We start from the raw sequence: 16,155 nt of genomic DNA on the forward strand, positions 1-16,155 counted from the left end.
ATTGTGAGTATTTGGCAGTATTGTGTGATGAGGTTACAGGGGTTGGCTGGGAGCAGGCCATGAAAATCTCATATGACAGCATAAAAAAATTAAACATGCTATCGGTAGTGGAAAACTACTGAAAGTTTTTAAGCTGAGAAGTGAAACATTTAGATCTGCATTTTAGCAAGATATCTCTGAGACTGGTGTGAAGGAAAGACGGGAGAAGAGAAAGACTCAAAAATAGGAGAAGCTTCTCCAATTAAGACGAGTTCTAACCAAGTAACATGGGGGACTCATCCCTCGCTCGACATGTTTTGTGACTTTTTTCCTCTTAAAGGCTTCCTCTGAGCCTCATTTATATTCAATTTCACTTGTATTAAAATGTTGGTGGGGAAAACTTATTTCCACACAAAAACCTGCACATGGATATTTACAGCAGCTTTATTTATTATGATTGCCAAAACTTAGACACAACTAAGATGTTCTTCAGGAGGTGAATGGATAAATACTCTATCATATCCTATTCAGCACTAAGAAGAAATGGGCTATCAAGCCACGAAAAGACACAGAGGAGCTTAAAATACATGTTACTGAATAAAAGAAGTCAGTCTGAAAACGCTATCCTGTATGATTCCAACTATATGACTTTCTGGAAAAGGCAAAATTGTGGAGACAAAGTATCGGGTGCTGGAGGAAGGGAGAAATGTTCTGTATGATACTAAAATGGTGGATACGTTTCTCAAAACCCATAGAATATACAACACCAAGAGAGAACCCTAATGCAAACTATCGTCTTTGATAATCAAGCATTAATGTATAGTCACTGACTGCAACAAATGTGAGGTGTTGGTAGTGGGGGAAGCTGTGCTTGTTTGGGGGCAGGGGTGTATGGGGAAATCTCTGTACCTTCCATTCAATTTTACTGGGAGCCTAAACCGCTCTAAAAATGAAGTTTAATAAAAAATGTTGGGCGCGGCGGGGGGGGATACATGGGAATATTAGATCACAAAAATGTTTTCCTTACTATTCTTTCGAGCTTCTGGATCTGGATCTGTTTACATAAAGCGTATTCTAAGAAGACAGAGCAAGCTGTCTAAAAAGTGGTAACCACTCATAACTAATTATCCATGTGAGTCATATCATCCTTGTACTTACAGATATCACCATAACCCACAACTTCGTGTTCTGTGTTTGTTGAAACATCCTCATCATCGTTCTCAGGACCAGTTTTATAAGAAAATTATATCGATGTAAATGTAGAAAAGAAATCTACACTAATAACCTACAGGGTTTTTTAAAATATATTTTGGATATTGGGGATATATACAAGGAGAAAACCGAGGTGCGTGGCCCAAAGATGAGGGAGAAGACGATACTCGGAACATAAGGAGCCACCTCTGCAATGAGGGAGAAGATGCCTGGATGGATAAAAAAGCAAAGACAAACGAGGGGATGAAACATACTAATGAGAACGTCTCATTCTCAACTTGGCAGAAGGTCTTGAGTCCTATTTTTTGAGAAGAGCAAGAGGAAGAATGTATCAAAAATTGAGAGTTTCTGAAAAATAGAGACAGTATGGAGTGGTGCCATGGTGAATCAATCAGGTCTTTCACAGCAGCAGGACCCGGTTGGAATTTGATAGCGTAATTTCTTGGAGGCCAGTCTGTATCATTTTATACCGTACCCCCTCTAATGTTAATTATTCAAGAGGCGATTAGCCAGTTTGGGGGATCCCATGCATTCTGGCCTAAAGCTTGGCTATCAAAGAGATGTTCATACAAATGAAAAAAGGAACTCAAATTAATTTTTCTGCTTTTTTAAAGCATTCGTAAGAGGTTTGATTGTGGTTACTAATTTTTGAAATGGTGAGAAAGAAAAGAAAGCAAAATAGAGAAAAAAAAAACCACTGAAACAAATGACAAAATAAGATTATAGGATTATGTGTGGGCTGAATTCATCCATGCTGGTCCCATCCCCCATTATCAAAGTTAAATTAAAGCCATTATTGCTATATTTCACCAAATAAAATCTGACGAAAAGCAACTCCTTTCCCAGTGTTTCGTATTGATGCTTCTGAGTAAACTTGCTAATTTTTACCCAGTTTACCTGCATCGCAGAGGTGACAAACGTCTGCTTGCTCTTCTGATAACCATTTAGTTGATGAGGTAATGGGAGGAGGAAGTGTGGGCAAAACTGGCTTTGGATCATCCTCATAAAATAACATCAGGTCCTTAGAGAAAATAAGAGAGCACATGAAGTTTGAAAAACATAATTAATCCCCCTGCTTCAATTTGGTAAACCAGATGGACGATTCATGGAGCTACGCTGTGTCTATATGTGCCAACATAAACCCATTTTAATGGAAAGAACTTAAATATAAGTTATGTATACACTTGGTGTCCACTGAGCGTAGGGTGGTTTTCTACCCTTGGAGATCCTCACTCCTTGATGAAGACATCTAGTGCAGAGTAGCAACGCTTCTGTTTGAGGCATGAACTTTCCCCACCACTCCCTGAGCATCCTTAGGGCGTACTATCTCAGAGGCTGATTGTTCTGTTTTACTGGCAATAATAAGGCTACCTGTGTCTATCTTTTTTTCAATGTTTGTTTATTTTTGAGAGAGAGTACACGAGCATGCGCGCAAACAGGGGAGGGGCAGAAAGAGGGAGAGAGAGGATCCCAAGCAGGCTCCATGCTGTCCGTGCAGAGGTACACACGGGACTCGATCTCACAAACCACGAGATCATGACCTGAGCCGAAATCAAGAGTTGAATGCTTAACCAACCGAGCCACCCAGGTGCTCCTATTTGTACTAAATTTTAGAACTTTTAACTTTTTGTCATGGAGTAAAACACAGATGATAATCAATCCAACCATGCCGTTAAACAAATCAATGCATGGCCAATCTGGTTTCATTTACATCCTACCAGTCCTCATCGGCTTTATTGTGAAGCCAATCCTAGGTACATCATTGATTTCAGTGCCTCTCTCTAAATTTTTTTTTTCCAACGTTTTTCATTTATTTTTGGGACAGAGAGAGACAGAGCATGAACGGGGGAGGGGCAGAGAGAGAGGGAGACACAGAATTGGAAACAGGCTCCAGGCTCCGAGCCATCAGTCCAGAGCCCGACGCGGGGCTCGAACTCACGGAGCGCGAGATCGTGACCTGGCTGAAGTCGGACGCTCAACCGACTGCGCCACCCAGGCGCCCCTCAGTGCCTCTCTCTAAATGACATGAATTCTTTAACACAATTATTATTTTATACCTATAAACTTCCCAACTCCTTAATGTCATCAGTTATAAACTCCTCATCTTTTCAATTTCTCATGAGTGCTATTAAGCAGTTTTTTTCCTATAGCTTGTCCAAGAGAGGATTCAAATAAAGTCCATATGGTGGGATCAGTTGACGTGTCTTTTTCCTCCTATGAACGAAGATCTGTTTTACGGTACTTTAAGGTATAATCAACATAGAGTAAAATGCATAAACCTTAAAGGTAGAGTTCAATAGGTTTTAACATTATGCCATCTACCTATGTAGCCACATTTCTGTCACTCCAGAAAGTTCCCCCAAGCTCCTTTCCAGTTGGTCCCACCCTCCCACTACCAGTAAACAGTGTCTATCTTCCATCAGTAGCAATGAGTTCGTCTGTTCTTAAGCTTCATATGAATGTCATCATATGCTACGTGCTCTCTTGTATCTGATTCCCATTGCTTAACGTAATGTGTGAAAAAAATGCATCCATATCTTGTGTGTATCCTTTCCTTTTTTTTTGTAAGAAGTATTCCATTGTAGGAATATGCCACAATTTGTTTATCCATTCTCCTCCATATGAACATCTGGATTGTTTCCAAATTTCGGCTATAATGAATAAAGATACTGTGAACATTCATACACAAATCTTTTTATGGACAAGTATACTCATTACTCCTGGATATTTACACAGGAGTAGAATGGACAGGTCATAGGATAAGTTAATTTAAATAGTATTTAACTTCATTAAATATATAGATTCATAGGATTTATATATTTAAATATGAATTTAACTTCATTAAATATATAGTATGTAACTTCATTGAAACTGCCAAACCATTTTCCAAGGGACTCGCCCCTTTTTATAATTCAACTTTTATTTTAAAATCATTGTAGATTCACATGTATTAAGATATAATACAGAGCGACCCTATGTATCCTTTACCCTGTTTTCCCTAAAAATAACATCTTAAAAACTGCAGTACATATTATCCAAGATATTGACACTGTTACGGTCAAAATACAGAACATTTCCATCACCATAAGGACCCTTCCTGGTACCTTTTTATTACCATAGCCTGCCCCCCACAACTACTAATCTTTTCTCCATTTCTATGATGTTGACATTTGAAGAAATGTTATATACATAGAGCCATACAGGATGTAACCTTTTGGAATTGGCTTTTTTTTTTAACCTGGCATAATTCCCAGAAATTCATCCATGTTGTTTCATGCATTAATAACTCGTTCCTTTTTATTGCTGTGTAGTATCCATGGGATAGATGTATCACAGTTTGTTTCACCTGTCAAAGGACCGGCTGGATTGTTTCCAGACCTGGGCTATTATATATAAAGCCGCTGTGAACACTGTGTGTAGCTTCGTGTATGAAAGTAAGTTTCCATGTTGCTGGGATAGATGTCTAAAAATGCAATTGCTCAGTCCTATGGTAGTTGCATGTTTAGTTTTTATAAGACGCTGCAAACGGTTTCCCAGAGTAGGTTTACAATTTTACATTCCCACTAGTAATATTTGAGTGATCCACTTTCCCCACATTTGCCAGCATTTGGTGTTGTCACTACTTTTTACTTTAGCCATTCTGATATTTCATTGTGTGTTTAAATTACATATTCCTCGTGGGTAATGAGGTGGAACATCTTTTCATGTGCTTATTTGCTGCTTGTATTTGCTGAAGGGACAGTTCTTGTCATTTGCCCATTTTCTAATTGGATTGTGCTGGATTTTCAACTGTTGCGCTTTGAGAGGTTAGTTTTTTAATTTTTAATTTTTTAAAAAGTAGGCTCCATCCCTAATATGGGGCTTGAGCTCAACGACCTTGAGATTAAGCTTCGTATGCTCTATCCACTGAGCCAGCCAGGTGCCCCAAGAGGTTTTTATTTATATTTTTAATGCTCAAGATATTAGTCCTTTGCCAGATATGCGGGTTGCAAACATTTTCTCCCAGTCTGTCACTTGTTTTTATATCTTTTTGTGATGAGGTCTAACTTTTTTTTCTTTTAGGGATCATGTTTTTGGCCAGCCCTAGATCCCAAAGATGTTTCTCCAGTATTTTAAAAAAGTTTTATAGTTTTACATTTTGCATTTAAGTCCACGATCTACTTGGACTGAATTTCTATATGAAGCTTAAACTGAGGCCCATGGTTTTGCCTATACCAATGTCCAATTGCCCCAATATCATTTGTCGAAAAAGTCCCTCGTCGAATTCCTTTTGTTCCTCTGTTAAAAATCAATTGGCCATATTTGTGTGGGTCTAAATTCTTGGTTCTCTATCCTGTTCCACTGACGTAGGTGTCTATCTCTCCACACTCTCAACACCACACTCCAATTCCACTCTCTCTTGATTGCAGTAGCTGCACTAGGCTTAGTGTCAGGCAGAGTGATTAGTTCCACCTTATTCATCTTTTGCAAGTTGGTTTTAGCTGCTCTAGAGCCTGTGCCTTTCCACATAAATTTTAGAATAAGCTTATTATCTGTCTCAAAAAAAAAAAAAAAAGCTTTGCTGGAATTTTTATAGGAATTGCATTAAACCTATAGAGTAATTAGGGGCATCTTTACTATGACAAGTCTTCCAATCTGTGAACATGGTATGTCTTTGACTGGTCTTTAAAATCTTTCATCAGTATTTTCTAATTTTCAGGATACTGATTCTATACATGTTTTTGTTACAATTATACCTAAGGATTTCATTGGGGGGCAGTAATTGCAAATGACATGTGTCTTAATTTCAGTTTCCACATGTTCACTATTAGTGCGTAAAAATGCAATTGAGGAGTGCCTGGGTGGCTCAGTCGGTTAAGCGTCCCATTTCAGCTCAGGTCATGCTCTCACGGTTCATGAGTTCGAGCCCCAAGTCAGGCTCTGAGCTGACAGTGTGGAGCCAGCTTCAGATTCTCTGTCTCCCTCTCTCTCTGCTGCTCCCTGCTCCCTTTCTTTCAAAAATAAATCCAGATCTTTTTTTAAAAAGATAAACAAAATTCAGAGGTGCCTGGGTGGCTCAGTCCATTAAGCATTGAACTCTTGATTTTGGCTCGGGTCATGATCTCATGGCTTGTGAGTTCGAGCCCCACATCAGGCTCTGCTCTGACAGCTCAGAACCTCCTTAGGATGCTCTGTCTCCCTATCTCTCTGCTCCTCCCCTGCGCTCACCCACTCTTTCAGAAACAGATAAATAAACATTAAAAACAAAAAAGATAAAAAGTGCAATTGATTTATGTATGCTGATCTTGTATCCTCCATGCCTACGGAGTTCACTTGCTGGTTCTCTAAGGTTTTGTCGCCTCTCTGGGATTTTCTATGCAGACAATCTGTAAATGAGGACAATTTTATTTTTTCTTCTACATATCTTTTCTTTTCTTATCGCAGTGGCTGGAACTTCTAGTACTATGTGGAATAAGTCCTGGCCTTGTTCCCGATCTTGAAAACAAAGCATTCACTGTTAAGTACGATACTATTGCAGGTTTTGTGTGGATGATCTTTATCAATTTAAGGAAAGTCCCTATTTCTAGTTGCGGAGTTTCTACCATAAATGGGTATTGCGTGCTGTTGAATGTTTTCTCCATCAACTGACAAAAATCCTATGATCTTTCTTCTTTAATTTGTTGACATGATAAATTACATTCATTGACTTTCAAATGTTGAGCCACAACTTAGATTAAATCCCACTTGGTTCTGGTGTATAATTTTTAAAAATATATTGCTGGATTCAATTGGATAATTGTTTTTTGAGGATTTTGCCTCTCATTTCATGAGAGATAATGGCTTTTTTTTTTTGTAAGACAAGAAATGGTCTTTTTCTGGGGTTGGTAGCAGAGCATCAATACTTGCCTCATAAAATGAACTGGGAAGTACTCCCTCCTACTTTTGAAAGACATTTGTGTAAAAATAGTGTCTATTCGAGAATTCTCCAGTAAAACCATCTGGACGTGGAGATTTCTTTCTCAGGAGACTTATATTACAAATTCACTTAAAAACAAAATGGTTACAGGGGCACGCCTGGGTGGCTCAGCTGATTAAGCATGTGACTTCGGCTCAGGTCATGATCGCACAGCTCGTGAGTTCAAGCCCCACGTCTGTGCTGACGGCTGAGAGCCTTCAGATTCTGTCTCTCCCTCTCTCTGCCCCTCTCCCCCAAATATAAATAAACATTAAAAAAAATTTTTAACGGTTACAGAACTATTCAGGTTCTATTCCACCTTCTTTGAATTTTCGTAGTGTCCGCTTTCTGAGAAATTGTTCTATTTCTTCTAAATCGTCAAATTTATGAGCATAAAGTTGTTGGCAGCAATTGTTTATTGTCCTTTGATAGCTACAGGAACTGTAGTGACATCCCACTTCATCCTGATCTGGTGATCGGTGTCTTTCCCCTTCGGCAGTCTTGCTAGAGGCTTATCCATTTTTCTATTTTTCAAAGAACTGGCTTTTGCGTCAGTCATTTTCTCTGTTAACTGTTTTCCTGCTTTTAATTCCATTAATTTCTGATCTTTATTATTTTCTTTCTTCTGTTTCATGTAGGTTTATTTTTTCTTAGTTTTTTTTTTCAAGAAACCTAATTATTGATTTTACACCTTTCCTCTTTTCTAATCTAAGCATTTGGTGCTATAAATTTCCCTCCGACCACTACTTTACCTATGCCTCCTATATTTTGATAAGTTGTGCTTCCTTCTTACCCAGTTATATGCATTTTTAAATTTCCTCTGAGACTTCCCCTTTGGCCTATGAATAATTTATTTTCCCAAAACATTTCACGTAAAATTCCTCATGAGTTTATAGTGATGTATTTTCAATCCAATTCGGGTCTATTAGGTCATGACAATCTCTTCTTTCTATCTTACACGCATATCTCCTGTCCCCCACACCGAGAATCCCAGTTCTCAAGGACACCAAAGATGATTCAAATAGAGGATCACGTGACTACTCATTTGATTCATCCCACATTATGCTCATAATAATCTCAGATCAAAAATACCAACATCTTAGAATAAAAACACCGACGGAATGCAAGGAACATTTGTTTAATTGTATTTTACATTTTAAAGGATTACTTTCTTTACTTCGATTTTGTTTCGTAATTATGCAAAAATATTTCCAGGATTCCAATGACAAATCTAAAATCACGGTACAATCAAAGAAATTTAGCTTCTATTTCTCCTCCCTTATTCCCTTCTTTCCCTTTATACGTAGCCTTTCCTTCTTTCTTTTTTTAATTTTTTTTTCCAACGTTTATTTTTTTTGGGACAGAGAGAGACAGAGCATGAACGGGGGAGGGACAGAGAGAGAGGGAGACACAGAATCGGAAACAGGCTCCAGGCTCTGAGCCATCGGCCCAGAGCCCGATGTGGGGCTCGAACTCACCGACCGCGAGATCGTGACCTGGCTGAAGTCGGATGCTTAACTGACTGCGCCACCCAGGCGCCCCATCCTTCTTTCTTTTTTTAAATGTTACAGCTGATCTTTGCATGTTGCATCTTTAATATAAACAAGTAGAAAATCCAGGAATGGGCGTAAGCATAAATGGGAATTAATGTGTGATAGAAGGCACTATTCAAGTCAATGGGGAAAAGGTGGACTGTTCAACAAACAGCACTGAAACAACTGATTATATTTGTAAAAATACAAATTTAAAGGTGAATCTTTAACACTCTTCATTCATTAAATAATTTTTTGATGGATAGCATTTAACTATATTTTAAAAATTAAAGCATAAAAGAACTAGGGTAGTTTTTTACAAAACTAAACCTACACTTACCACACAACCTAGCAATTGCACTCCTTGGTATTTACCCAAAAGAGTTGAAAACTTATGTGCACACAAACACCTACACACAATTGTTCATAGTAGCTTTATTCATAATTGCCAAAAGTCGGAAACAACCAAGATGTCTTTCAGGAGGTGAACGGGTTAATAAACTGTGGTACATCCAGACAATGGCATATTTTTTTAAATTTATCTATTCTTGAGAGAGAGAGAGAGAGTGCACACATGAGTGGGTGGGGGGGGGGAGGGAAAGAGAGAGAGAGAGAGAGAGAGAGAGAGAGAGAATCCCAAGCAGGCTTCATGCTGTCAGTGTGGAGCCCGACGCAGGGTTTGAACTCACAAACCATGGGATCAGGACCTGAGCTGAAATCAAAAGTCAGATGCTTAACCAGTTGAGTCACCCAGGCACCCCCAGACAATGGCATATCATTCAGCATTAAAAAAAGAAATGAGCTATCAAACCATAAAGAGACACAGGAATCTTAAATGCATATTACTAAATGAAAGAAACCAGTTTGGAAAGGCTACATACTGTATGATTCCAACCATATGACCTTCTGAAAAAGGCAAAACTAAGGAGACAGTAAAAGGATCAGTGGTTTCCAGGCGTTAGCAGGAAAAGGAATAAATAGATGGAACATAGAGGATTTTTAGTACAATGAAACCATTCTCTACGACACTATAATGGCAGATACATATCACCATACATTTGTCAAAACTCACAGAACACACAGCAAACCTTAATGTAAACTGTGGTCTTTGGATGGTAATGAGTGTTAATTTAGGTTCATTGATTATAACAAATGTACCACCCTGGGGTGGATGCTAATCGTGGGGGAGGTCATACAGGGCAGAGGTGGGTGGGGGTATGCATCGGGTATATGGAAAAATCTCTTACTTTCTACTCACTTCTGCTGTGAATCTAAAACTGATCTAAAAAATAGCTTGTTAAAATAAAAAGCCAGGGTGATATTTAATAAAATCTTAGACTAGGGAAGGTCTTTCTAAGAATGACTTAAAATCTAGAAGCCGTAATGGAAAGGCAAATTTGACTACTTTTTAATGAAAATTAAAGACTGCTTTAAGGCTGTGATATCGGAGTCATAATAAATATGTATTTGGTCTTTGTCCCTGGTGCTGGCCCAGAGCCCCTGAACTCCTGTAATTTCCTAAGTGAGAGGAGTGCTAGGAGCATCTTTTGTTTTAATATTTGGTCTTTGACCCTGGCTCCTGACACAGAGCTCCTATATCACTTGGAATTTTCTGGGAGCTCAGAGTGTCTTTTGTTTTGTGAGGTGACTCTTGGTGGGTTCCTGGACAGCTTCGGGATGGGGACTGGTCACCAGAAAGACCAAGCCATGATTAGAAGCCTGGAACTTTCAGTCCCACACCGCATCCCCCTGGAAGGAGAGAGAGACTGGAGATGGAATAAAGGATCAGTCACGCTCATCTCATGAAGCCACCATAAAAATCCCAAATGTTTGCGGTGCAAAGAGCTTTTGGGTTGGTGAATACAGGACATGCTGGGAGGGTGACACAGCCCAACTCCATGGGGACTTAAACTCTTGCACTAGGGAAACTTCTGGGCCTTGCCCTGTGTGTTTGTACATCTGGCAATTCATCTGTACCCTTTATCACATCCTTTATTACATAATAAAGCAGCATCTGCGAGTAAATATTTCCATGGGTTCTTAAGCTGTTCTAGCGGGTGATCAAACCCGAGGAGGGGGTCATGGGAACCCGGATTTACAGCAGGTCAGAAGTACAGGTGACAGCCCGAGATTTGCAGTTGGCATCTGAAATGGGAGGTGGGGGAAAGGAAGCTTTGGGGACTGGGCACTTAAGCCTGTGAAATCTGATGCCATCTTTAGGCAGACAGTGTCAGAATGGAGTTAAGTTGCAGCACACCCAGCTAGTGTTGTAGACAACAGCTGGGTGTGTGGAAAACCCACATCTCTTGTGTCAGAAGTGAAGTGCGATGGCAGGTGTGAAAGGAAATAAAGAGACAAAGAAAGAGCAGTATGTTTTCCCTTTGCAAAGGCAAAAAAAAAAAAAAAGCCATAAATAAAATAAAAAATCACACGAAAACCTGGAAATGAATAAAGAGATAAAGAAGCAGACAATGAGCTAATTATTTAATAGCCAAATAGCTCTTAGAAACTGATAACAAAAAGACGAGAAACCAAACAGAAAAACGAGCAAAGGAGATGAACAGAGTTAATAATAAAAAAGAAACACAGGGACACCTGGGTGGCGCAGTCGGTTGAGTGTCTGACTCTTGGCTTCCGCTCAAGTCGTGATCTCACGGTTTGTGAGTTCGAGCTCTGCATCGGGCTCTGTATTGACAGTGAGGAGCCTGCTTGGGATTCTCTCTCTCTCCCTCTCTGCCCCTCCCCCACTCACATGTTCTCTCTCTCAAAGTAAATAAATAAACTTAAAAAAAAGAAACACAAATCCCCAAGAAACACGTGAAAAGTTCTTCCACTCTTACCTGCAATTACAATGGAATAAATTAAAACAAATTTTCCCCACCTTTCAGACTGACCAAAAAGTGTACAAGTTTGATAATACTCAGTATTTGCAAAACTATGCTTTTGGTGGGCATAAATCAGTGCAACTTTTGGGAGGACAGTGTGGCAGTACTTTTCAAAACTAAAAATAAATATAATCTTTCAGCGAGTCCCCTTTTAGGACAGCATCATATAAAATGTGTACAAGAACCGCTGTTACAATATTGCTCTTAATAGACAAAAACAGAAAAATATCCCTCAATGATTACCAACAGGGGATGGCCGAATAAGCGAAGATTCATTTATGCATCAAGAATATGCACAGCTAGGGGCGCCTGGGTGGCTCAGTCGGCGAAGCGTCCGACTTCAGCTCAGGTCACGATCTGGCAGTTTGTGAGTTTAGGCCCCGCGTCGGGCTCTGTGCTGACGGCTCGGAGCCTGGAGCCTGCTTCGGAGTCTGTGTCTCCCTCTCCCTGCCCCTCCCCCACTCGCTCTCTGTGTCTCTCAACAGATAAATAAACATTAAGCAATTTTAAAAATAAGAAAGAATACAGCACCGCTATCCATACTGATAGAGAAAGACATCCATGATCTACAGTGTAGCGAAAAAGGTGTGGAACAACACACACCAAAGGATTGCATTTATTACATGAATACATTTGCATTTATTACATAAATAAAAAAGATGTCCAAGATACATTGTTTAGTTCGAGGCATGCTGCAGAGCAGTATATACGGAATGAATCCTTAGATAAAAGAAATGCCTGGACACAGAAAATTTCCCTCCCAAATTTCTAAGAACCTAGTTGGTAACGGATGCCTCCAAGGGAAGGAACTGAAGGTGTATAGAGAAGTAAGAAGAAACTTTGTTTTTCACTCTTGACCCTTTCATATTGTTTCAACTTTTTCCAGCAAGGATCTTCCAACTTGAAAAGAATAAAAGTACAGACATGAAAATAAAAAAGGGCTTTTCAGCATAAAGCACTGATGCAGAAACGAAGTAAGGGGATGATGGATTAGCATGATTAGAATAGGTACAATTTCCATTTCCCTAACAGCTTTGATGAGTTCAAAGTTTTGCAAATATAATAAATGATATGCTAATAAGCCCAAGGATAAAAACTGTTTACTCTTCATTTAACAAAATAATAAACAGAAGCAGGAGGAAATAAACATTTATCTCCCGTCACTTCCAAACTCACAACTAGACTGAAGGCTTTGGTCAGCTTTAATTCTGCGTGAACCAATTCATAGCATCCCTATCGGTTGCTATAGAAACAACTGTGACCAAAAAAAAAAAAAAAATCATAACCCTCATTGTTGAATCTCCTCAAACAGGAAAAGAGGAAGGTCTCTTGAGGTGGTGAAAGGCTATGTAATAACCTTATTAATTATCAAATTCAATAATAAAGATTCTGGGCAGTACCTAGAGAGAACACATACCCATGTCTAAGTGCTGTACGTTTAAAGGCTTTCCTGAGTTTTGAAAGTACCACTAGCAAGCTCTGCTCTGCTTTTGAATGCCCTGTTCTGTAAAGAATTTTATTTACTGCTTTTAGATCATCCTTTCATTTGTAGAAAGAGAATAAAGAGATTTCTATTTAAAGTTTTTAGAAGATATTTTTAAGCCCCCTTCATCTGCCTAAGCAATCAACAGTATCATTTCTTTCTCATTCTGTATTAAGAACATGAGAATTTTAATGTAGATGTAGTACATTTGGCAACAACAATTAGATTCACTGTTCAGCCTGGTAGGTTTTGTCTTCTGCCACAAAAGCAGATTTCTGGAGAGGATATATTGGGTCACATCAAATGTTCCTGACAGTAATAAGAGAGATGCTTGTCAGTAAAATGATGGAATAGTGTCATGATATAGTAATGCTTTGAGAAAGAGAAATCTAACTTCAAACTTCTTTTGAGAGAAGGGCACCATTTTTTGCTAACTGATACAAGATGCTGAATGATGTAAATCAATTACAGCGGTTTCCTCTAAAGTGAGAAAAAAACAATAATAATGAGAATTTGGGGACTGATACAAAAAAGCTAGGTGGCACTTTATGTCTTTGTTAGGCTCCAAAGCATGTAAGATTATTCAAGTCTATTTTCTCCCTTAAAAGCCATCGGCAGTAAACAAAACTGACCGCATATTTAAAAATAATTTTGCTTGGCGTGCCTGGGTGGCTCGGTCTGTTGGGCGTCAGACTCTTGATTTCGGCTCAGCTCGTGAATTCGAGCCCCACATCAGGCTCTGTGCTGACAGCGCGGGACCTGCTTGGGATTCTCTCTCCCCTCATCCCCCACCTCTCAAAATAAATAAACTTAAAAAACTAACAATAATAATAAAAATAATTTTGCTTAATGTCATATCTTTTAAAACGATCTACATATTTTCAGTCCATGGGCTGTGATGCAATTAGGGAAAAGTGAAATTTTAATTTTATATACTTTTCTGGGCTGCTAGAAAATCAGGTAAATCCAATACCTAACTGGGTTCAGGGAAAGGGTTGGGAACAGAAGGTCAGTAAATAATTCCAGCCACTCTCATAGGAACTGTGGCAGGGAACGCTAAACAAAACAGAAGACCAAACAAGCCTCTTTCACAGGGGAGGAAGAGAAGGAAGTTATAATTGAGTGTCTACCATTCAGTCATTTCTTCATTAACAAAAATTTGGCAAGTGAAGATTCAGTAATGAGTAAGACTAAAATGGTCTTTACTCTCAAGGAGCTTTCCTTCTAGAAGGAGAAACACACATAAAACAGAAAAGCAAATGAGTGATGAGATCATTGTAAATAGTCTTAAATGGAACAGGTTTCCAGTCAAGATGGTTCTGTAAATTCAAACTTTGGGGATACCTTCCCTCCCCAAACACACAGCAATGAAAGAGAAAAATACAAATGTGAAAATTAAAGACACAGGTCATGCTCAAAAACAAGATGAACATCTTCATGGATGAGAGCACAAGTAGAAACACACTGGTATCCAGAATATACAAAGAACTCTCCTAACTCAACGGTAATAAACCATCATCAGTCCAATTAGAAAATGAGCAAAAGATATGAAGATATATGTCACCAAAGAGAAGTGACGATGATACAAACGAGCACACGAAAAGATGTTCAGCATCATTAGCCATTTGGGAAACATCAACTAAAAACCATGATGAGATATCGCCACAAACCTATTAGAATAGCCAAAATAGAAACGGCGATGTCACAAGTTGGTGAGAAGGCAGAGAAACTGGGTCTCTCCTACACTGCTGGTGGGAATGTAAAATGGTACAGCCAGTCTAGGAAACAGGTTGACAGTTTCTTACCACATTTACTAGGTACTTAATATACAACCTAGCAATCACACCCCTAGACATTTATCCCAGAGATACGAAAACTTCACAACTGAATGGACATCATGAGCATTATGCTAAGTGAAAAAATAAAAACGATCTCAAAAGATTACATATGGTCTGAATTCATTTACATAGCATTCTAGAAATAATAAAACTATAAAGATAGAGAAAAGATTAGTGGTCGTCAGGGGAGGACGTGGTTGGGGTGTGGGGAACGAGATGGGGTGGATAGCATGAGGGATTTCTTTTGGTGATTACATGAATCTATACTTAGAATAAAATTGCATAGCACTCCCCCTACACACACACACACACACACACACACACACACACACACACACACACAAATGGAGGTTAAAAAAATCAGCTAGTGAGGGGTGCCTGGGTGGCTCAGTCAGTTAAGCATCCGACTTCAGCTCAGGTCATGATCTCACAGTTCATGGGTTCAAGCCCCGCATCGGGCTCTGTGCTCACAGCTCAGAGCCTGGAGCCTGCTTCGGATTCTGTCTCCCTCTCTCTCTGACCCTCTCCCGCTCATGCTCTGTCTCTGTCTCTCCCTCAAAAATAAATAAACATTAAAAAAATTTTTTAATTGAATAGTGAATTAAAAATTTGGAAACTAAATAAGGTCTGTAATCTAGTTAGCAGTAACATACCAACATCTACTTCCTCATTTTGATGTTGCACCGCAGTTATATAAGATGCCAACATTGGGAGAAGCCGGGTAAAGGGTACATGGGAGTCTGTACTATTTCTGCAACTTCCTGAAGTCTTTTAAAAAGTTATTTTAGATGACTAGAGAGAGATGGACTGTACAATAAATTAAATACTGTTTATCCACAGGTATAAAGACAGTAAGACCCCCCTCTTACGGTATGTGGTAAAATTCTAGAGGACACGAGGATTTCATTTAGAAGAAAAGATAAGAGAGCTTTATTCTATTAGGATAAAGAAGAATTTCTTTAGGAAGATTTTTTTTTTTTTTTTTAAGCATGAGCTTTAACGGAAAACTTTCGTAATTTAACCTCATTCTTATTTAAAACGGGGTAAAACAAAAGACAATAAAATTAAAAGACAAGTGTTCTCTTAGAACACAGGAAGCCAGAGAGGACAAGGAAACAAATTTTCCCTTCAGGCCTCCAGAAAGGGAGGCAGGCTGCAGATGATACCTTGATTTTAGCCCAGTGAGTCCTGTGTCCGACTTCTGACCTACAGAACTGCAAAATGACACATTTGTGCTGATTTAAGGCACTGGGTTTGTGGTAATTTGTTACAGCGGCAACAGGAAACTGCC

General features: G+C 39.0%; 1 protein-coding gene across 1 annotated transcript in view; it reads right to left on the bottom strand.

Moving 5' to 3' along the window:
* ENTHD1 (ENTH domain containing 1) overlaps nt 1–16,155 on the bottom strand; it is a 105,924-nt gene that overhangs the window by 50,497 nt on the left and 39,272 nt on the right. The window contains exon 4 of the mRNA XM_047065816.1: nt 2,089–2,212. Coding sequence (XP_046921772.1) covers nt 2,089–2,212 — 124 coding nt within the window. The remainder of the gene's footprint in view (nt 1–2,088; nt 2,213–16,155) is intronic.

This window comes from Lynx rufus, unplaced genomic scaffold (assembly GCF_022079265.1).
Source record: "Lynx rufus isolate CCGP_SWC_20201006 ecotype Redwood Valley unplaced genomic scaffold, mLynRuf1.p SCAF_7, whole genome shotgun sequence".
NCBI lineage: Eukaryota > Metazoa > Chordata > Mammalia > Carnivora > Felidae > Lynx > Lynx rufus.